Source organism: Haemaphysalis longicornis, unplaced genomic scaffold, assembly GCF_048455015.1.
Source record: "Haemaphysalis longicornis isolate Haplotype H1 unplaced genomic scaffold, Haemaphysalis longicornis Haplotype H1 scaffold_8, whole genome shotgun sequence".
NCBI classification, from domain to species: domain Eukaryota; kingdom Metazoa; phylum Arthropoda; class Arachnida; order Ixodida; family Ixodidae; genus Haemaphysalis; species Haemaphysalis longicornis.
Window position 1 is genome coordinate 166,881,258 of NW_027526445.1, and position 12,420 is coordinate 166,893,677.

Below are 12,420 nucleotides of genomic sequence, written 5' to 3' on the forward strand. Positions count from 1 at the left end.
GCCGGGATATACTGATTTTTCAAAGTGCTCCTAGAGTTGTCGGTTTCCAAACAGTTCCTAAATTCAGTGTGTGTGCTCCAATAGTTGCCACTGTTGTGCCAGCACTGCTTACTGGCACTCTTGTGAGCTTTACAGCGCTATGACTAGCTGTCCGTGAAATTTTCGTGCGACTTGATGCTGCAGAAAAGTTTGTCAGGGCAGTTGTACCTGCTTGCACACAGAATGATGCTCTCATTCACTGAATGCACGAAATAATTGGTTGAATTGTGTGTGTCGAAACATTCCACAAGCCCTTTTACACTTGCAATGCTGGATGCTCTCAGCCACAATTCTCTCCGTAAATCAGCAAGCCTGTGACGCAAGGCAAACACTGATTTGAAGCTTTGGAATGGCGGGCTCTGAGCAAAGCATATCTCTATGTCACCTACATCAACTCAAGTTTGAATGAAGTTGGCCATTTTCTGTCTAATGTGCAGTGTTAGCAATGTGCGTTTATTGAATATGGTAGAATTGGCATTAATTGGATGGTGAAATTCCTCTTTTTATTCTTTTAGGCAAACAATATCCTTCAGTCACTCTAATTTGAAAAGTTCACATCCCAGCCGAAAAAAAATTATTGGAGGTCCACGGGGACCTGCCGAAAACACCATTAGACTAATTGAACCATTTGGAGTTGCAATGGGTTTTAATTGGTCTAACGGTGTTTTTGGCAGGTCCAGTTTGTCCTCCAATGGTTTTTTTCGGCTGCGGTAGCTTGAGCAGGAACAGCACAACACTGCATGCAGAGTGAACCTGTGTAAAACGTTGCTGCCAGTGTCGAGTTCAGATCACAAAGGCGAAAGTCTTGCCGGTCGGGCTGACTGCTCAGTGAGTTTGCAATGTCTATACAGTTTCACTGCAGCCACCATCATTTGGCATTTCTGCGTGAAAAGGCCCCTCAATCACATCCATAGGGGCAGATGAGAGCAGTATCGAGGGGCTTTACTTCAAGCGTTATTGGTGATTTCACTTTGACAACACCTCAATGGGATTACCCTGCTTCATTGAGAATTCAGAACACACTTGATAAGAATCAAGTTTAAACTTGATGAGTGCAGTTGTGTGAGGTGGGCGCACAAGTTTTCGGCAATGCAAGCTCTCCCTCCCTGCCTTCCGGAGCCTCCGTAGGAGTCGGGGACTCGGGGATGCCGAAGGAGTGCTCGACTTTTTGGGGCATCAGAAATATTTTAAAAAATTACGAAGTAAGCGAGTTAACCACTCCCACTCTGTCAGGCAAGATTTGTGGTTTGAAAATGCAAAGTGGAAACAAGACACAAGTACAGAGTTCTAGACAAGAAGCTGCCGCATATCCTTGTATTCGGGCTTAGTTGTAAGGCACTTTGCACTGCCACTTTTGTCACGAGGCAAGGGTGTGGAAAATTCGTGCGCATGACCAAAGGAGGAAATTGATACACACTTGTTTAATTTGACGAGTCGTGAAGCTATGACGAAAAATAATTTGTGCAAAAAAAAAAAAGGACAATTGGATGACACAGGGATTACACCACAGTGCCAAATGTGTGATCAGGTTGAGCAGTGAGCTTTTGTTGCAAGCAGCTGCCTTGGTCATGGTCAGCGGTGTAAGGTAGTCCCTCGCTTGTCCTGGTCTTTTTTTCCACTGCTTATTTTCCACCGTGTTGCACCAATTCACCCAAGTTTCGATGTTACACACTGAAACTATCACTAGACACTCACTGATTTCAGAATGAAGATGGGTTATTTGTATGAGCATCCCAGGAAAAAAAGCAGAGCACATAGACCAAAACACATCTCAAGGGGGTGGAGATTTGGTGATCAGGAGTGGAAGGTTGTTTAAGTTTAGTGGCTCTAGGTGTGGCAAAATATTAAACAAATCTCGGTAGCAGTCGCGGTTGCAACTCATGCCCTGGTAGCACTGTATTGTGCACAAGACTTATTTGGCCGACACAATTCAGTGTGCGCTTATTCGTTGCATGTAGGAGTCATCCTCAGAGAGGGAGAGAGCAATTTGGTGTATGGGAATGTGAAAAATTGCATAAAGGGTACATTCAATACGTGGTGTAGCAGACCCTCGCAGGTTTACAAGCTGGGAAAAAGCATGGAGAGGAGGTAGAGGGGCAAGCCAGAAGTCGATAGCCACACTGCCAAGCGCGCATATTGCTTTGCCTTATGCTCCAAAGGCTGATATAACCTTGACTCGCGAGTTTTTGTGGCACTAATACCAGTGACAGATCTGCAAAAAAACCTGGAAGGATTATTGACTTCGTACATTTTTGTGTATACGCGTATTGTGTATGGTGTGCTTTCCCACTCCTGTGCTAACGGGCTAACGGTATTTGAAAAAGCCCATATATGCACTGCATATAGGCTCGCTGAATGAATACATAAAGTAAAAGGAGGGTGATAGTGGGGGGGGGGGGGGGGGGGGGAGGCCCTTTGGAACCACGGCTAGAGCCGTTTGTACTGCTTTTCGCTTCTTTTAACTACTTTTATATTTTCTTTTCTTTCTCTCACAATCACTATCATCCCACCTTTACCCCCTCACCAAGTTGAGTGCAGGTGTGCCCTTATCTGGTCACAAAAATATCCTTTAGTGAACTATCAACTGTCCGCCTTTAAAGGGACCCTGCAACACTTGCCATCGACTACTAGTAATGTATTTTGGGATAAAGTCTATTGTCCCAGAAATCTCCTCCCACAAGAATTATGAAAATCCGTTCAAAATTAACGAAACTACGCGCGATGAGAAATCGCGCATAATCGTTCCCTCTCGTTCCCGCGGACAACCAACAACTTGGGACAACGCGACGAAAGCTGCGCGCTCTCTCCCGGAGAGGGGGGCGGCTCGCGGCGTTCTCTTCGGCGGCCTTCGATATATCACATGCCAGGTAATTTTTTCCTTTTCTCCGCAACGCGGAGGGGCCTATTTCCGGTCTGGTGCCACAAAAAAGCAGGCATGGGTGGCTGCTCGCAAGTGCGCGCTCGGGCTGGTAGGGCGTTTTTGAAGCAATAAATGTTTGTAGTCGAGTGGTCCCGTTGAAAGGGAAGTATTGAGCTCATCACTCAAACTCCGCGCGCACTCAAAACGCAAAATAAACGGCAAAAGTGTGTCTACAGGTTCAGGCATAGAAGAGGTTCGTGCACAGCGATGACGACGACGGAAATGGGAGAATCTAGCAGCGAAGTTGACCAGTGACAGCCGATCGGGCAGCTATGGCCTATGTGACGTCCCTTAGGCTATGCCAGGGGTTGCATAATGAGGACAACTGAAGAGAGAGCGGTTGGTTTTTCCGCGTCTTTCACATCGATTTGCGCGCTCACCGCTTCACGTGCACGTGTAATATTTGGCTCGGGTATTCCTGGCAGTGTAATCTAAACGTCGCGCAGGTTTACTTGCACTGCTCAAAGAGTGTTGCAGGGTCCCTTTAAGATGTTCCAAGCTACAAACACCCCACCTTCTGCTCCCACTTCCCCCACTTGACGTAGAGCGTTCCTGCCACAATAAAGGCCACATCCTCCTCCTCAATTTCCTATTTCTGTATAAAATCGCTTACTACTGCTACCGAATAGAACCAGAGGCTTTTGTATCATTTTGAATTTACCGCGTGTTAAGTTTATAATTTTTGATAAATTTTGATAACAATTTGACCTCAAAATATAAAGAAAAACAAAAGAATAACAAAACTGCTGACTTTTCTGTAATAAATTTGTAATTTAGAAGTTCTAAAACGTCCTCGGCAGACTTTTGCCAGCTTTTCGCTGCTGCCCCCTGCCGCCGACTCTAGTCGTCTGCTCGACCGGCGCCGCCAGTTATCACGATACCAATCTGTGTTGAAACGGGGTAATCAAGTCCCAGGACAATACATATAATACGCGACAAGGTCAGATACAGGCTCTTCCCCGCCTACGTTGGTTCGCACACAGCATGTTTGAGTCAAACACCATCGCCATGCCTAGTAACTGGGTCTTCATCGGCGTTTCCGGCGTTACCAACGGCGGCAAGACGTCCCTCGTGAACTACTTGCAGAAGATCTACCCGGACAGCGTGGTGTTCCACCAGGACGACTTTTTCCGCTCCGAATTCGACGACAAGCACGAAATGATCGCCGAACTGAACCACGCCAACTGGGAGGCCCTGTCGAGCGTCGACTGGTGCAAGTTTCTCGACGCAATCGAGCGCCGCACGTCCCAGCAGCCTGCCGAGAGGAGACTGGTCATAATCGACGGCCACATCATCTTCAACCACCCGGAGTTGACGAAGCTCTTCGACAAGCGTTACTTCTTCACGCTGACGAAGGAGCAGTGTCTGGCGAGGCGTCTGACGCGCACCTACGACCCGCCTGACGTTCCGGGATACTTCGACAAAGTCGTCTGGCCCATGTACCTGAAGAATTTGGAGGAAGTCAAGGCCACCACGAACGACGTCACCTACATCGACGGGTCGCAGGACATAGGTGAAGTGCACGACAAAGTGTTGGAAGATTTGCGGTGCTTTCTGGGCAGCCACAGCGGTGAACCGACAGTGGTGCGGTAGCGATAAATCGTAGCAGCGCGTTTTGTGGCCAACCGGCGCGCATGATGGTTTGCGAAATTACGTTAGCGTACGAAGTTGACTTGTTAGTTTGTTGATGTCGTCTTCACAACGAATTTAGCGATACGTTATTAATAGCAAACTGGCCACGTGCAATTTAAGCTCGCAGCCTGTAACATGTATGCTTCAGCCTACTAGGCTGTAAAAGCTTAGAGATCAAGGTTATATAGGACTTAACTACGTGAAATGTAAACTGCTTCCTTAACTAAACGTGGCTAAGCTGAATAACTGAAGTGGCGAGATAGCGATTGAACCCATCAACTGGAACGGATGAACAGCATCAGTAAGCCGCTTGAAAGTTACACCAATAGGCGACCTAACATGAGCCATTGCATGCTGGTCATAGCTAAAGGCAGAAACACTGGCCACGATTCAGACGACAATAAGAGTAGCACATTCCCCATTCATCCAGGAGTCATTTTGTAAAAGTCCTTACCCAATGTGTCGCAACTGTAGAAACCTTGTGTGCTTGGTGATTTTAGTCTCCTCGAATCCCGTATTGACGGGGTCACCATTGTTTATTTTCGGAATGTAGGCTTTTTTGCTCTGTGATGATCGGCAAAGTGCCAGGTATGGCTAAGTGGCATTTTTGTAATAATCCTGTGCATCTTCTGATGCCGAGAAGTAACAGAGCAGAAAAATGTAACAAGATGCAGAAACCCGTCAGGATGTAGCACTGAAAAAATCTGAGGTGTAGTTCCTGAGAAACTGGCTTCATTCGTTGTATACGTTGTAATGTTTTGATTGTGATCGCATTCAAGGCGGTAATGTGGAGGGAAAGATGATGTGTGAAAGACATGTTCCTCAGCTCAGCTCACACAACAGCCACGAGAGGTGTGCCGCAAGGATACGCCTTGAGCTCTCCTCTGTTTTTACCCTCTTGATTTCCTACGTACACACATGCAAACGTGGCGGCAACATAAGTCGGGGCACGTTAGTGTGTGGCAAAATGCATCGTTGTGCCATCTGACGTTTAACTTCTGGCACCAAGACATTGATGTGCACGTGTGCATCAAACCACGCTAGCTACCCCGTATTTTCCATCGCTTCAAGCAGCAAAGCTGATCACATTCAGCATTTGGCACTAGGGGTCACTTTCTTTGCTCAACACGTCTCACTTGCACACGTTTCGGTGGCCAAAGGTAACGCGCATGTTGCCCGCTCTGCCCTGAACTTGTGCCACATGTATCTCTTTGCGTCTTTGTATTTCTTGCTTAAAACGTGCATTAAGGTGAGGAATAGTTCATGAAATTAAAGTTTGATGAGAGATGACCTTGCAGACGTACTGAAACAAGTACGGAGGGGCAAAATTATGAGAGCAGGGATCGGTGCGGTCATGGGTTTGACAAACAAAAATGAAAGTTTGTATTCTCCACCAGTCCTTAGAGTACAAATTAAAGCCCTGAGGCTAGCAAAGGGGAAAGCACTGGTGAAGTGTGCCCGCTGTGCTCCGACCCATTACACAAATTCAATAGCGGGTGAAGTGGCCGCCTGTGGAAATGATCTCGGTCATACACTTTGGCATGGAATTGTAACGCGAAATGACAAACTCGTGGTTTGCACAAAGGCTTTCCCATTCTTCACGAATGGTGGTCCAAAGTGCGTTAGCTGTGCCCCCTGACTAGTTGCGTCTGGACAGGCATGGCAACTTCATGCGTGCCCACATTCTCTCGGTAGTATTCGCATCTGCACCATTCGGAGGGCACTGCAGCTTGCGTATGCCTCCTTACTAGAGGAAACTGAATGTGTAGGTAAAAGGTATAGAAAAACGAACATAGTGGACCATGAAAAACGGGTGGCAACATGTATGTAGTGCCGTGTGGACACCCTCAAATGCGTGCATTAGATCTGATGCTCACGAGAATTTATTTATTCACCATTACCTTGCATTACAAGTACTTAGACATAAACTGACATTATGGAAAAAGCATTTATGGAAAGAATACGTATTACTCTTTTGGAACATTACATTCATGACAGTTCTTGGCATTTTCAAAGCAGCGAATGGTGCGAGCATGATGAAGTGCGATCAGTGCCTTATTTTTAATTCAAAGGTCTCCACACTCATCGCTGCTGGTCCGAGTACAAAAAGCGGCCTCATTCAAAAAATTGGCCGTGTATCTGCTCCTTTCGTTGCAAATGCCGTCAAAAGACGATAGTCTTTATCGGCTTTTGTGAAGTAAATGCCTCCCATCGCTTTACCGCTCACCTCTCATGTTGTTCCTCTTGCGTCGCGCTCCTCCCAAGGTAAAGACGCCAAATGTTTGCTTAAATCATTTTAAATTTCCCGCGTTCCACTGCTCCAAACCGGGTGTCTCGATGCGAACGCTGCCGTACGGCGAAGACGCGCGTTAATCGAGGCGGCCTACTTCAACGTTTATAAAACCGCGTTTCCCTACTCCACGTGCGTTGCAAGCAGAACGTGGAAACTATCTAGTGGAAGCTTGCGTAACTGTGGCCGGTTGATTTCTTAAAATGGCGCCAGAAGCTGTAGTGGCGCGGGTGACAGTAGGCGACGGCGGAGTGAATTCTTTTTCTGCAGTTGATGAAGTATTTAATTTCGCAAAAGTCAAGCATGTTTGAATTTTTATTAAGGAACACTGCAAATATCACTTCTGTATTGATTTGTTGTCTTATATTTGCATAATGTCTTGTTCTTCTTCAACAATGTTGACAAGTACGAACATTACACCGGACATAGACGGGTAGATTTAGCTGTGACTATATAAGACTATTGCGCAGGCATTGTTTTACTTTGGCCGGGTGGCTGAATCGTGTCACAGACAGACAGACAGACGGACAGACAGACAGACATACATACATACAGACAGACCAAAATTTCTGGGTTTAAGTAGCCCAAGAAAGACTATCGTCTTTAAAAGAAAAAATCCTGTGCAAATTCCTGATGCTGCTACACTGTCGCCCTATCAGGAAAGGCTTTTGGGCAGCCACACAGTTCGAAATCCCGGCTCCTTTCAAACGTCAGCATATTGTTGACGTGTATTCATCCAGGGACAAATTTCTGTCTCATTAAGAAAAGGGTGCAAAACGACTGTTGCAACAATGAGTGCATCCCTGACATGCTGCGTGATCCTTGGTTGGCGAGGCCTCTGGGCATCCGTAATTCTTCCTTCATCGAGAAAGGCACAGATTATTCGGCTCACCGATGTATTTGATCGTCCCGTCCTTTGACATAGCTCTCTGCGGCAGCCACTCCATGAAAACTGCTGATGAGCTTTTGATTTTTCACTGGAAAGCACGGTGCCATTTGGCTATACTGAGCACCCTCGTTCTGCCCTAGTCTCTAAAATGCCTTTTACAAGGTAGCAGCGGCCAATCATAAGCCCGAGCACATGACAAGTGGGTGAGAAGTAGGAATAGTGTCGCAGCCCCATCTATGTCACACCATTGAAAGCATGTTCACTGTGCAGATAAATGCTGATGTTATCGTGGTGCCTTTCTCATTAGTCTTGAGATTTTCTTTTTTTGCTGCCAGCACTTTACCAGGCACCTGCCCTGATTTGTTGCTGTGAAGAAATTATCATGCCAGCACGTTGGCCAAAATGTAAAGTCGGATCGCAAAACTTCAAAGCAATTTGCTCAAGTCTTGCAGGCATATATGTTACGACACGTGTGCGGTATATGGAAAGTAAAATGGCCACGGGTAAACGGGCATCAACAATAGAACGTTAAAAAAAATTGTCCACATATATCTGTTTGCTTCGCTGCAAATATTTAGCCTCCTGCCACCCCTACCACTAGCAGCCTCTCCCCTGTCCCCCTACCACCCTCCGTGCTCTTCCCCTCCCCTCTCGCTTCTCCCATAATGAATGCACTGAAAGTTTGTTCATTCAGAATAAATTTTCTCCTGTTCACAATGCGCTCGCCATTTGACAGGAGCGCCCGACAATTTTTTTTTTTTTTTCTGTTTGGAGCAGCTTGGGCACATATTTTTGTTTTAACGTTTGCTTTTGTCTCACCTTTTGTAAACACTATTTAACACATTGTTTTTTTGTCTGCTTTCACAAAGACAAAACCAACGCATATACTCCAGAATTACTCTGGTGTATATGCCGTTGTCTTACCGTTGTCTTACCTCAAATATGCTTGAAGTTGTTTTTTTCTCGCACTGAATGTTGTGGGTCTGCGTGAGCCAAAAGAACTGTTGTACTAGGTTGTAACGCTCTTGCCTATAGATATTTCGCTTTAAGCATTTTTTCTACTGTTTTTGGCAGGGTGGTTGAATTGATTGACGCACAGGCAGACCCAAATTTTCTTTTAAATAGCCAAAGAAAGACTGTCGTCTTTGAAATGGGATAACAAATCTTGTTGCAGCGCATCCTTTATCCGAATGGGGCAGGACAGAGTGAGCTACGTTCACTTTACCCATGGCGTCAACCGCCGAAGCATTTGCGAAGGAGACACCCGCTGCGGTGGCTCAGTGGCTAAGGCTTTGCACCGCTGAGCACGAGGTCGCGTGTTCGATTCCCGGCCGCGGCGGCCGCTTTTCTGATGAAGGCGAAAAGAAAAGACGCCCGTGTGTACGAGATTTCTTCGGCGCACGTTAAAGATCCCCAGGTGGTAAAAATTTATCCGGAGCCCTCCATTACGGCGCGCTTCATCGCCTGCGTTGCGTCGGCGAGTTGAACCCTACAATCAATCAATCAATCAATTTGCGAGGGAGGCGTGTTGAGCAAAGAAAGTGACCCCTAGCGCAAAATGCTGAATGTGATCAGCTGTGCCACTTGAAGCGAAGGGAAAGACAGGGTAGTGAGCACGGTTGGACGCGCACAAACACATCGGTGTCTCGACACCTGAAGTGCAACGTCGAATAGTGCAGCGATGCATTTTGACACGTGCTCGTGTGCCCGGCTTATTTCAACGCCACGTGTACATGCACATAATGGGGACGGATAGGAATTCCGCATTCAGGAAGTTGGCAGGTGCTCCTGCTGTGATCGTACTCCTGCTGTGAACAACTCGATAGTAAGCAGGAAACTGCCTACACTGCTGACAGCATGATTGCCTCGTACATATTCTTTGAGCCATTTACCTCCACTTTCACGGATCAGGACGTTAGGTTGGACCAAACATTTGAAAGTGGTGGTAGTTTGTAGTGACATGGTCATGTTTCCTTGATGGAAAGGGCTTTTTTAAAGTCTCGCAGAAGGCTTGACTTTCATATTTTGGAGAGGCCTTGACCTTTGTGTGGAAGCTACGGATGCTGAACTTAGGGAACACTTTGTTGCTTGCACTACCAAGGCCAAGTACACTTCTGAGTCCAGGATGGGGTCATCATGATCTGTGGTGATATCCCGAGATAGCAAATTGTTTCCGAGGCGGTCGTGGAATTACTTTATCTTCCTGTGCAAATGAAGCGGCTGACATTGGAGGAATTGAGCAGCTATCTATAGGCATTCACTTCATTGAGCAGGCGGGAACCGAGGCTTGCATTCAAAAGCAGTAATGCGATTTGTGGAGCTAGAGCGACTGAACCCCGCTTACATTGCCACAACCCTTTTAAAGTTTTCGTGGGATGCCTGACTGGTTCTGTCTGACTTCGTTAGATGAGGATATGATGGGACGCTTTGCAATGGTTGGGAAAGCAGAGAAAGTGAACAAAATAGTACAGCAAAAGCTTTTGAAGGCGCTGTTCTTTCACACACCCAATTCTTTCACAAACTCAAGTCACAAACCCAATTTTGTGATCAATGGCCTGTATGAGGTCTCCGAAATTTGAAATGCAAAAGAGTCATCAAACAAACTGCTGTAAGAGCATGCTCAAAGAAAATTGGTGCTCAATAATCCTAGGCTGTGTGAAGCTAGGTGGACCGCAGCATACAAATTCTTCCAGAAATTCTCTGAGCATCGCAAGGCCGCGATCAAAGCGCCCAAGGAAATGGCATCAAATGGAATCAAGTTCAAATGCTGCAACAAGCACTGCACCCATGTTCTCTACTGCATAACAACAAACCCATCTTACATTATCTGCTTGCACATTGTTGCGTAGTACAGTGCAGAGCTGAAACGTGTTACAAATGGACCTTCTTCCTGTAGTGATCTGCGCATGTGTGGGTTGCCGGTCCGCCGTTTTTGGCAGGTGCTTCTGGCAAAATAGACAAAAGGGCACCCCTCATCTTTATGCTTGGGGAGCGGATATGCTGTCTAGCGCTGCACGTTTTTTTTTTTCCCCTCTTTCGACAGCTCGTGGTGGGTTCGTACGTGCACACAAAAAAGGCTTTGTAAGGAAAGTGGCAAAGACGTTTGAGGCTGACCATACTGCGAGCACATGGCTGACAGTGAAGGAGTAACGAAAATGGGGGAAAAAAAAGTAAAGAAAAAGGGCTTCTTCGACCACTGCAGATTAGTCACGCGTGCGTGTGCTTGCTACCGTGACATTCATGTGAAAGGTACGGGTGGGTGCGGGAGGGGCTGCAGGACCAGGATATTTTGTGCACGAGTTCCCCGAAAGCATGACTTACTTCCTCGAAGGTGTGCCTTACTGCCATTTTAGTTCGACGGGGCGGCCGCTAGCCGTACCGGTACTGGAAAAAGGTCCATTTCATGTAATGCAGAGTGTATCCAGATTTTCCTTCTGTAGGCGACCAGAAGATTGAGCTGCTAAATAGTTTTTTGGTGACGAGGGGGCCAGCACCGAAGAGCAGTTCTTGGATATTGTAAAGACTGCAAGTGATGTGGCTGATCACTGAGGCATGTTGATATGTGTGTCCGGAAGAAGCCTCACATCAGGCCCAGCTTAGCCACTTGCCGAAGGAGTAATACCGCGTGGCAGTATGTGCTGTACTTGGACCCTCTCAATGCTTCTTTGGCTGGCCGTTTTTCCGAAAGCAACACGAAGAGCTACGGACTTGCATCCAGCAAAAATGTAGCATTGCAACCGCGTTGAGTTTTTTGTTTTTTCTTATAAACTCTAATAGGCTTTCACTCCACTGGAAGCATCTTTGTGCTATAGAACTCGCAGAAACCATCGAGGTAGCTGTTGCCTTACCAGTTAACACTCGCATCGGGGAACGCTCATTCAGCGCACTAATGAGAGTGAAAACACGGTTACGCAGAACTACGAGGAACGATAGGCTGGATGGCCTTTGCCTGATGAGTGTACACTTGGAATGAGTAATGAAGTGCTAGGAAAACTTTATCACCCATGTAATTATGCAAATCACCCAGAAAAGCCGGAGGTGTCTGCGGCTACTTTCCAAGAAACGCTGACGGCAGTTATATGTTGGTGAGCATTTCGGGTTGTGTGATGGTCATCAGTCCACGTGAGATGTGGACTTACTTTCACTGAGTATTGGCACTCTTGTTCACAAAGGGTTTTTAATATATTCATGTTATTTTGTTTTGATCGTGTTTTGTTAAATGTAATAAAATACAGTGCCCCTGTTTTAAGCGTGGTCGTTACCTGTCATTCGTCGTTTAAATTTTGACCGCTGATCGTGCATTTTCACTGTCTGCTTCCCCTTGGCCCCTCTGTGGAAAAAAGAAGTTCTGTGGATGCCTATGGCTGCTGTGATTTGTGTTTTAGTGAAACTCCCCTGAAACAAAAATATGACGTTGGACTGCTCAGACATCTGCACAGCCAAGTCAAGTATACCTCAGCAGGTATTAGAATTGTAATACACGCAATAAAAAGCCGTCCACCCTAATCCATTCCAGCTGCATCACAAAGCCACTGTGAACCAGCTAGTCTGACGGTCCAGTTTGAATTACAGTTTGACTGCTAGGAAAAAACTGTAGCCTCTCTGGAATATTTCGTTACAATAATTATAGGTGTGCCAAATTAGAAATGA

At 46.4% G+C, this 12,420-nt stretch overlaps 1 protein-coding gene across 1 annotated transcript; it reads left to right on the forward strand.

Annotated features, from left to right (window-relative positions):
• The first annotated feature begins 3,802 nt into the window (after positions 1–3,802).
• On the forward strand, positions 3,803–12,019 carry LOC144149994 (nicotinamide riboside kinase 1). The gene has a single exon (XM_077681756.1). The coding sequence runs from the start codon at positions 3,944–3,946 to the stop codon at positions 4,550–4,552; it is 609 nt and encodes a 202-aa protein (XP_077537882.1). The 5' UTR covers positions 3,803–3,943; the 3' UTR covers positions 4,553–12,019.
• Positions 12,020–12,420: the final 401 nt, after the last annotated feature.

Coding starts and splice junctions, on each gene's coding strand:
- LOC144149994 (XM_077681756.1), top strand. CDS start 3,944: ATGTTTGAGTCAAACACCATCGCCATGCCTAGTAACTGGGTCTTCATC.